This window comes from Aegilops tauschii, chromosome 1 (genome assembly GCF_002575655.3).
Source record: "Aegilops tauschii subsp. strangulata cultivar AL8/78 chromosome 1, Aet v6.0, whole genome shotgun sequence".
Classification (NCBI taxonomy): Eukaryota; Viridiplantae; Streptophyta; class Magnoliopsida; order Poales; family Poaceae; genus Aegilops; species Aegilops tauschii.
In genome coordinates, this window is record NC_053035.3 from 6,013,831 (window position 1) to 6,024,898 (window position 11,068).

Below are 11,068 nucleotides of genomic sequence, written 5' to 3' on the forward strand. Positions count from 1 at the left end.
AAAATATTTTTCACATATTTTTGCATTATCTGTCGGTCGCACATACCTGGTGCCATGACAATGACCTCATTATTCGCTTCAGCAACACTTGTGACCAAGCCGATGAATGGAACTTCCAATTCTGCATCAACAACATGCATTACAACTGCACTTATATATATCATAGTCAATATGCAACTCTGTCAAGGCGATGTAACTAACCATTCGCATCGTACAAATTCTGTACTGATGTTGCAAAGAGGGCATCAGCGCTCAGTTCCACCCTTTGCATAGGCTCATCTTCTATAATACTATCATGATGTCTTTCCAGCATCTCATCGTATCCTTCCATACTATCAGCATCCGGAGTTGATGGCCCTGTGAGTACAGATCTCATTGGATCCACAACTGGTCTAGGTTCTTCAAGCACAGCATTCATCATATCACGAACCCCCATGCTCATTAGTACACCTTCCGCTAGAAGAAAGCAATTTTTAAGTGTGAGCGGCTCTTCCATTATAGTTTAACCTTAAAACAATACAATATGTGACCATCAGCAGTGGCTAACCTTCAATATCTGCTGATGCTTGCAGAAACCTTCTTATGAGGCCACTGTGTATGCTGTCGTCCCCCCTCTGTTCTGGATGGACTACATACTCAGCAGAATTTGGAACTCCATCTCTAAGCACTGCACTTGCAGGAGTTATCGGGGGCTCGGACCCTGGAACTCTACTCCTGATCACTGCATCTGCAGGAGTTATCGGGGTCTTGGATTGATCATTGGTTGAATCACCCGTACCATCTACAGGTCCATCTGCAGAAAACATCCATCCTTTTTAATATCGTTACTCAACATAGTTGCATCAGGTACAACGGGTAACCATCTTTTTAAAGTAAATTGAAGTGCAATCAGATTCGCAACCTGCACCCTCAAGCAGTGGGACAGAGATCTCTTCCGGATGCGCTTCCCGCCCTCCTCCAGTGTTCATCCGTATTGGGGCAATTCCTGCTGGCGCTGTCAATATTTTTCAACGGCAACAGTCATTTTTCTATCAATGGATGTTCAATGAATGGGTTTAATTAATTAGACGATCTTTTCTTACCTTGTATGCTCACCACTGGTGGCCGCTGCCGCCCCCAAGTTGCTCCTCGTCTCTTTGAAATTTGTTCAACAACTATGACCTGTCATCTACTATTCTCGGAAAGCACAAGGTGTTCACTCCGGTCATACATGTCCTAAGCTTACCTTGCTGCTGCAAGATCCTTGCAGCGTTCCTTCCTATGCGTTCATACTGTGTCTTCACATCGTCGTCGCTATCTGAGGACTCCAACTCACTCTCTTCTTCTAATGTTTTTTTCCTTTATCGTTTGCATCGATTCGCAACATGCGGCTCTGCCGTCTGGCCTCATAACCTCCTTCATTGATTACAATTGGCAGCTCTCTCTCCCTTACAGCATGCAGCGGAGCGTCTGCAAACCAGCATTTTTCACATTAATCTTATTACACATTTTATATATACGTATTCATGGTTATCACGTTTTTGTCTGACCAACACACCTGTCAAATTGACCACTGCCTGATTAACCTCATCATCACTTTCAGATCCCGAACTGGAGTCATCACCATCTGAGAGTACAACGCAACGACCAACTGTTAATTCTAATTCAATGAACATTATATGCTCGAGGTGATGCAGCAAACAGGAATGAAATCCAAGATGATGTTGTTTACCATATTCTTGGCTCCGGGACCTCGATTGTGAGAATTTTGTATTGTCTTCCAGGTGATTTCTTGAATCATTACTCTGATCCCGCATTTCTCCCACTGTGTTAACAATTGCCAAGGCATGCTCTTGTGCAGTCCTGTCATATGGAATTTCATCCACCTCGTCGTACGTGTCATATACTGGAACTGCAGTTTGAGAAAACCAAACTTTAAAATGTTAGACACATCTCTACATGTCCAGTATAATTTTGCTCATGTTTTGCAGTTCATTTTTGCTAACCTCTTGGCTCGCTGCAGTCGCTGTGACACTCTTCGACGACAAAACCCTGATTCAGAAGAGCAACCTGCCAACTGCTTGATATATGATCGTCAGTCGCATTGTCAGCCGCCTCAGTTGTAGTGCCCACGCATCGGCCCCGTGCACTCAAGTCGCCATCTCCATGTGGTTCTCCGTCGTCTGCAACTTCTTCGTCCATAATGTGGAAGCCGGGGTCTGCATCGCCATATTGCGGTTCAACTGCTGCAAGTTCATTGTGTGCTGCAAACAACTGAAAGGTCCCGCAAATTGCGGTTTATTATGTAGCCCAAACGATACCATGTCTGGTCAAAAACATGTTCATTGGGACATCTTACCGAATCAGCTGTCGCATCCATGAGGGGGTGCCACATCCATATTCGTTGTACCATATACGATTCAGGCCTCGTCTGCATTACATTATTTCATTTTACAACAAACGTTAGTACCTTTTACATACAATTATTTAAGATTGTACACGTCATGAGACTAGTACTGTCATTACCGGGTAATATCCTGGGTTTTCCCTCTCCAATTGTATCAATTTCCTCACAATCGGAGTTGAGTAAGCACAAATTCTTGGCAGCAGATTTGATCTCAGGCTTGCTGGTCCACAATCCACCCAGTCCAGCTGACAATACTGCAAACACAAGTGGGATTTATTAATCAGTCACTCAAAATATCCAAACTAACTAAATTACTGTAACCAACTTTCTAGGTACGTTACTTACCTGCAAGAAAAGCAAATGTCCACCTAGGATAGCCAGCTCGTCTCCATTTGCTACGTTTCTTTGATATCGGTCGGCAGTAATCATTATGAGATCGACCGAGTATCGTGCAATGTTGTACTCGCCTATAGCCCATGGATCTTGCACAATGGGTAACATCTCTTCTGGTATTGTAGCAACTGACTGTCTTGGGCCCAACAACGTGGATACAGCTAGCAGAGTGGATGCAACCGCGAATGCTATGGTCTCATTCTCATCCATGCAACAAGGGTTTAGTGTGCTTATGACATACTCAAGGTCTGATACCTTCAAGCCTCCTCTTCCTCGCAGTCCAAGCAAACCCCTAACTTTCTTAACAAGCCTACATCTATCCACAGGTGTTCCAAATTGAACGATCCTACCATGACCACGTACGCCCAAGATCCTAACAGCATCATCATCAGTGATTGTTCTCACTTGTCCATCGGGCATTCGCAACGTCCTAGTTCTAGTGTCAACCCTAGCTAGTAGGTCAGTGACGTAAACCCTATCTATCGGCCCGGCATATCTGTTGGTCAGCAAGCCGGCCATGCCCGTCGGCTCCATTGCATCATAAAACAAGGTACCTAAACCTAGGAAAGGCCCCGTGGCGAACATGGATCTGTAAGACGGCTCCCTTGGCCTTGTGCAGAACATCTCATCACTTCCGCGTTGCCTGCTCCTCTTCTTCGCGCACCCCCGGGTGCGGCTGCCGGATCTTGGCCGTTTCAGCGTCCCCGGAGGCCTAGTCATTGCCCTCGACCGATCTGCACAAAGCACATGCGCATGCAACTGGGTTAGTTTATACATTCACAAGCTGTAAACAGCCCGTACGGAACGAACCCTTGGTAATCTACTTCATCGATGGCGGGAAAATCTTAGCCGGACTAAGAAAGCGAGCTAGATTAGCTGCCAGAAAGGAAGGCCGGAGCAGAACAGAATGTACGGTGGAGTTAGAACCGATGCCAAAAGATAACTACTGGCCGGAGCACGGCCGTCGGAAGAGTATGAGGAAGAAAGTGTCAGGCCGGAGCATGCTTACCAGATAGGCAAGGCTTGCTTCCTCTGTCCGCCGGAGGTCAGACCAGATCTGGATTTTTCCCCTTTCTTCACTGCTAAGCTCCAAAGCTAGAACAGAGACGTACAGTGCTCCAGGGGGGGAAATGAGCAGGGGAGAGCTCGTGGGGTGCGGTTAAAGCCAGCCTCCGCCGTCACCACTGTTCCATCTACTCCCCCCCTCCGAATTTTCTGCTTGTCTATGCAAATTTTTATATTATGTAGACACCTGGAAACCTCTCACAGCCACACATTTTGGACTTCATGGGCGGGAATTACCCCCACGTGACGCTGCTTGTGCCGCACAACAGGAGCGTTCCCTGTATATTTTCTATTCGAACTAGTTTTTACCACCGAGCGGTCGCTCAAATCGCCCCCCCCCCCCCCCCCCCGGTGAATTTTCTTCATGGACGTGCGCTTGCATGCAGCACTCATGCATTGTGGTCTGTACTTTTTGCAAGTACTATATTGATACACCCATGTATATTTTGGGACCAGAACCCACACTGCCGGTACCCCTTTATATAGAAAGTTCATAATTGGGGGGTCCATCTCGAAATATGCTACTTGACAAAGACAGAGGATGTTTTACAATCGCTCCCCCTCACTCCTGTTGACCTTTTCCCTCGAGCTTACAGCATGTAAGGACAAAGGCATGCACATGCATGGACTGGTCTCCAATGCATTATTGTAGTTGCACAGTACGAGTCGTGAGCGCTTAACCAATGCATGGACAGTTCTAATCAGCCTCTGCATGTATATTATGGGACCACTATTCCCGGTCGGATGCACTAAAGAATGCATGCAGTGCTTACGAGTTCCCACCGGGCATGCGTTCGCTTAAAGATAGATCGTAAGTATGAACTGATCCCCATGACTACTAAAATACTTAAAACACAGCTATCTCAGTTCGCTCAGTGAATCATTCCAGTTTTTTGAATGGGAATGCACGTCACACAAATAAGGCTCGCTTACAACGGTTGTTTTATACTGGTTGACAACAGCAGGCGTGCTTTACATTACAGAATTCACTACTACACTCATGATCCACTTACAAACATAGAGATTTATGTAGCAGACTCAAACTGATTACTGCTACACATGACAGCAACAAGGCAAAGGCATCTTTGCCTAAACTGAGTGTACTAGCAACAAGGGGTATTCAGATATTCTTTCTAGCACGTTTGGCGATGTGGCGATTGCTTTCCTCCACATCGCCATCTGCTGTTACCATCAGCTTAAGGGATTCATCTTGCTCCAGCTCCAGTTGATTAGAAGCTGGATCATGCTCTCCGAAACCTTCCTCTGCATCTGGACACCCATCAATCCCTTGATCCATCATATGCTCGGCAGGCTTTTGCTCCTCCCGCTGGTCGCCAGGCCCACTCACCTGCTGAAATGCTTGTACAGTAAGCATGCATGCACACTACATTCTTCACTAACAATCCCTGGCTTACCATGCACCCCTGAAGAGACACCGTGGAGATGCCTGAGTTCTCACGAATCGCAGGCTCATCCCCCTGGTTAACCGATGCTTCAGACACCTCCTCTGCCTGCATTGGACCACCATTCGTTCAGTTATTAACATCAACAACACTGGCATCTCAAGACAGAATAAAGCAAGCGGGATGTACCTGGATCCGATCGTTGGAAACCCTTGTGCAGTCTTTAGAATTGGTCAATGATGATGCAGGGTGGGAGACTTCTGAGGCTCCCATGAGGCACCTCTACAATGAAAATGGTTGAGCCGCTCGACGAGCCAGCACCACCTCCCCATTTGTACTGATTCGTCATTCTCATCCTGCCCATGTCATTTGAATTTGAAACAAAAGCCCGCTCACCTAGTTTCAATGCCGGCCACACCAGTTTTCCAGCCCCATCTAACCCTGCACCTCATTAATTTTCCAGTGACTGGTTTGTTGGCTTACACATGCGCCACGCCCCATGGTGACATGCCACAGGTTACCATGTAGGAGCGCAATTTTTCTATTCAGCCATAAGCAACATTTATCCAAGAGTTGCAGTTTCCCCAAATTCATATTCGCGCAACACCAAATTTAATTCCGCATCACATAGCATATTAAAATTTAGAGTTAATACCACAATTGGTAAATAAAAGTGTAGGGGTGAGAAAAGATTCATACAAAAACTAAAAAACCCCACAAAACTAGTCATCCAACTTGACTGTTGTAACAAATTCATACAAAACCACCCTGAACTGCACACGTGGCACGCCAGGTAGGCTCTGTCGGGCCCGAAGTGTGTTTTTACAAAGAAACCCTCGCGCTTTAGCAATTTCGCAGACAAGTCCATGCCCCCGACAGAAACCCCCCTGGTCGTCGGCCCCGATGCAAACCCCTTCCACAAGTTTTCCTTCTTTCGCCCGTCCTGTCCGCCTCATCTGCTCCTGCTCTTGCGAGGCGACGCCGCCGTCGGCCTCATCAGTGGTGACACAAGGCGCCATGGAGCCGCGGCATAGGTAACCCGGCGAGTTCCCTCCTAAATACATTAAGCACTCCTCTGCCTCCTTTGCCTCCTCCTCATCTGCTTCCCCTGTTGCCTCCTGAATGTTTTCACCTCCACTTTATTGAATGTACTGAATTTTGTGCATTTGCTGAATGTCTGAAGTAACTGAATATGCTGATGAAGCAGATTTACTCCATTTTTACTGAAATAACTGAATTTCGGAGAACTCCATTTATTGTTGTGTGCTGGAGACGCCCAAAATTAAAAAATACAAATAAAAACAAAAAATGTTTGGCCTGGGTCTCGGACCCAGGACCTGTGGTTCGAGAAGTAGGGTACAATGCCAGTGCGGTAAGAGTATGAGCTTGTTAGTGCTACATGGAGTAATCTACTTGTACTGCTCACAGAGACACCCACTCGCAGTCGCCCAATCCACTCTAAGTTAATTGCAAGGCAGTACCACACTTCGGCACGTTGTGACGAATCAGTACCAGTAGTCATTTTTTTTGCCATGCAGTGCCAACTCTAAGCCTAAGTGTTACAGAACTGTCTGATAGCCGTATAAGCTCGTATTGACCACGTATCTGACCGGCCCGGCCCACTTGTCAGGTGTCACGGTGGCATACCCACGCGCACCCGCTCGGTAACTCTCGCACCCGTCTCGGTCGCTCCATGTAGCCAGGTCCGGTCGAACCCAACCGGAGCCAGCCGCACTCTGTCACTCTCCTCGCCTCATCGCCCTCGTCTCTCCAGCCGCCGCCGCCGCCGCTCGCCCCGCAGACCGCCGCGTCCGCCACCGCCGCCGCGCCATGGTCTTCGAGGATGAGAGCAGCGACGACTTGTCCGGCCTGCAGATCTCCTCCCGACGACGGGATGCATTATCAGGTCATTGGTAGAGCTAGGGTTAGGGTTAGGTGATTTGGGGATTTGCGGATTTGATGATATGGTTTTCTGATTTGAGGATTTGCTCTCTGTAGATTCCTGCTAGCATTGAAGACCAAGACTACAATGACTTGGAGAATGCACCAGAGGGGCTCTGCGTGGAGCATCGGCTGCCAACTGAGCGCCGTGTAGCTTTTCAATCATTTGAGACGGGCAAGAGGTTTCTAGTTCGTGCCCAGCCCGTAAGATTCATGCTCTATTTATGTTCACTGTAATTTAGTTGTAATATAGATCTTAGTACTGATGATGAAGCACATAGTTTACCACTTAGTAGTTTTGATGCTTCTAGTACTCATGCTCACTGCAATAGCTTAGTTGGCTTTGTTCACTGTAATATATTTATGGTTTAGTTATTTATTAGTAGTTCTGATGATTATGGTTTTGATGCTTATGTTCATTGTATTATGTATATGGGCAGCAGCTTAGTTGGCTGTGTTCACTAGTAATGATGATGAAGCAAATTGTTGACCACGTGTATAGGTTGAGGCAGTATAGGTTGCAGTTGAAGTAGCATTGTTTAGTTGGCCACTTAGTTGGCAGTGTAGTTGCTAAATTTTAATTGAGGCAGTATTGGTTGCAGTTCTGCAGTTGTCAGTTCATTTTTTAAAAGTGCACTTTCATAATGGTAATTCTTCAGAGACTATCAATATAAGTGTTTGCTATATTGCAGGAAGCTGTCAATTGTTGTTTCCTTGCTTGGGTTGACGCAGAGTGGCCTCCCACAATGCAAAATGCATTGTTGAAGCTTTGGGAAATGTTTGAAGACAACAGGACTGCTAGGAGGAAGGATAACCTGGAAAGTTCACTTACTATTCACCACCTTAAAGAAGAGAAAAGGAATCTGGATGCCAACTACGACGGACAAACTAGTTGAAGATGTCCATCAACTTCTCAATGCCCAGGAGGACAGGGTGTTGGATTTATCCAGTAGCAGTTTCTGGAAAAAATTATCCAGTAGCTGTCCTAGCTCATTGACAAGTGGGACCAATTCACTTACAGGTGGGACCTATTTGACAGCGTGGGGCCAACTTGTCAGCGAGTGGTGTGTTTGATACTTGACTGGTTTGATGATTTTTTTGAACATCAAAATTGATGAAACAAGATCAAAATGCTCACTGACAAAAACAGCTCTGAAACAACAGCTCCATCAAAATCCAGTTCAAAAAAGCATCTTCAAAATGATCACTGAGACACATAACTAAAAACTTGTTCAGCATAACAAAAGCAAACTTGTTCAACCACATAACTACAAACTGAGACACATAATAGCACAAGCACAAGCACAAGAAACTCATTGTCCCCAGTAGTAGGGGTCATCCCAATGCTCCTCCGCCTCTCGCCATTGCTTGAATCCTTCTCTGGTGGTTTTGATTTTCTTCCATGCCTCGTAGGTGACGTACGCATCTTTCGCTACGTACTCGATGAGGTGCTTTGGCAGTGGGCTGATCCCCCATAGTTTGTGGTCCTCTTCATTGTTGATCTTCTGCTTCATTTTCTTGTAGGATGGGTGGATGAGGCTGGCTGCAAACTCAGCCAAAAACTGCCACCTCTTTCCATTGTTTGGAACTCTCCATTGGCGCTGCATGTGGACGAACTTGTCGGGGTTGATCTCCAAACCAGACAACTTCAGCTGCTCCTTGTCACCTCCAATGCAAAAGCCAACAAAGGTGTACAGCTCCTTCTCCTGCAGGAGCGGGCGGAGTTCCTTGGGCCTGCATCAAATTAATCTGCTTCATCAAATTCATCTACTGCAGAAACTACACTAGTACAGCCAGTTCAGAAACTTCAGAACTTCAGAACTAGTATTGCATCTACTTTAGAACTAGTATTGCATCTACTTCAGAACTATTGCATCTACTTCAGAAACTTCATAAGTACAGAAACTTCAGAAACTACTAATTAGACAGAAACTTCAGAACTTCAGAAACTGCAGAACTGGATGTTTTTACCATTTGGTTGCCGCGGTGATGTGGTATACTAGGCAGAGATCCTCCACGCATAACTGCAGAATTGCAGCCATTTGCGGAGGTTCGTCTTCGCTGGTATACTCGACATCAACGCCGATCAACCGAGGAAGCATGCCGCCGAGCCTCTTCCTGATCTCACGGATCCTCTTGTTGGCTTCGTCTGGATTGCTGGTGCATATGACATCCAACGGCTCCTTCAGGTGGGTATCAACCTTGAGCGCCACGGTGTAGTCCAGCTTCTGCCCGGGGACCGGAACGTCGTCGTCGACCACCATCGGCTCCTTGCCAGACGCCTCACCACGGTGATGCTTGGCAGACGGAGGGGAGTTGCTCCACGATGCCTCCTCCATTCGCTTGGAAGACGGAGGGGAGTTGCTCCACGATTCCTCCGACATTGCCCTCCTGACCAGCGATGGAGGCAGATGGAGCGGCAATGGAATGAGGAGGGAGGCAGAGGGAGGCAGAGGGAGGAAGATGGAGCGGCAATGGAATAGGAGGGGAGTTACCTGGACTCGAAGAAAACCCAAACTCCCTCTGCATCGTGGGAGTTGCTAGTGGGGGGAGACATGGGGCGCACGGTTGCCTCAAAAAATCAAACGTCCCCGGCCCTTTGGTTTCTCGCAAGTGTCCAAACCCCGGCCTTCTCCTGTTTCTGAAACAAAAAAATAGCCATATTTTGCTCTAAAATTAATAATCACTGCAGCCATATTAAGAGATCAATCTTGAAGCACTAACACTCGATCAAGCAAGTTGATCCACGGGCTCAAGGATGGACACGAAGGTATGATTACCTGCCAACCCTGTAGCTAGAAGCTGTTAGCTAAATTATTCGATTAGTACTAAATTTGGGTCTGGGTTCAGCACGCGGATACTGGTTGTTTTTTTGGTCTAGAAAGCTTAATTTATCATGGTTGCCCGTCAGTGTAATCCATGAGTAATGTAGTACAGAGAAATTGAATACATAGTAATCAGCATCGGGTGGGAGCCGTATTACAGTGTCTATGCTATGAAATGAGACCATGAAATCAGTCAAAGTCCTTAATGATTGCGTTGCAATTAACTCCTCCACTCTGTACGGTTCGCGTTCCCACCCACTTCATCAATATAACTCACCCACCCACCGCACCGCCCACCACTCCCCACTCACCAGTCCCCACCCGCCGACCGCGTCTCCTCCACTCCCAACTCACCGCCGCCGGCCACCGCCGCCATGGCGAAAATCGAGCCCTGGAAGCTCGCACCGGAGGATCTGGCCGGCGACGGCCAGTCGTTCCGCGCGCAGATCAGAGAGGTCTGCAGCTGGTTCCCGAGCGCAAAGCTCCTGCTCAGTCACGCGCGCGGCTTGGCCAAGCAGCTGACGGACGGCGAGAAGGCGCGTGCCTTCCCCAGAGGCCACGCTCAGGTGCCGCCGCCATCGTTCCTCGTCTGGGCAATGCGGGAGGCCACGCTCAGCGTGGATCCATACCAGCGAGCTAGGTGGTGGATGTACCGCTCCACCACCTCTCTCGCCCCGGTCCCCCTCGACGGTGACCCTGCGGACGCCGGCGGCGTCGTTGTCGCGATGCCTGCTCCAGTCGACCCTGCGGAGTACGCCTCTCACGACGACCTGACAGAGATGGTTGTCATCAGTGACGACTACACTAATGAGGTTGTGCTCGTTGCGCCGGCCACCGTTGTGGGTGGCAGAAACATGCCCATCGACGCCGAGCTCCTGCCGGACGTCGAGCTCCTGCCAGAAGAGGTGAAGGTCGAAGAAGAAGAAGAGGTGAAGGAGCCAGAGCAAAAGAAGAAGGGGGCAGTGAAAAAGGAGCTGAAGAAGGTGCGCCGCTCCATCCGCCTGCAACAGATGAAGACGTGAAGAAGAAGAAGTGATCATTCTCTGCAACCATAG

General features: G+C 47.9%; 1 protein-coding gene across 1 annotated transcript; it reads left to right on the forward strand.

The window, feature by feature from the left end:
- Positions 1-7,077: 7,077 nt before the first annotated feature.
- On the forward strand, positions 7,078-8,084 carry LOC123494675 (uncharacterized). The gene is made up of 3 exons (XM_045230683.1): positions 7,078-7,160; positions 7,257-7,392; positions 7,881-8,084. The coding sequence occupies exons 1-3, from the start codon at positions 7,078-7,080 to the stop codon at positions 8,082-8,084; spliced, it is 423 nt and encodes a 140-aa protein (XP_045086618.1).
- Positions 8,085-11,068: the final 2,984 nt, after the last annotated feature.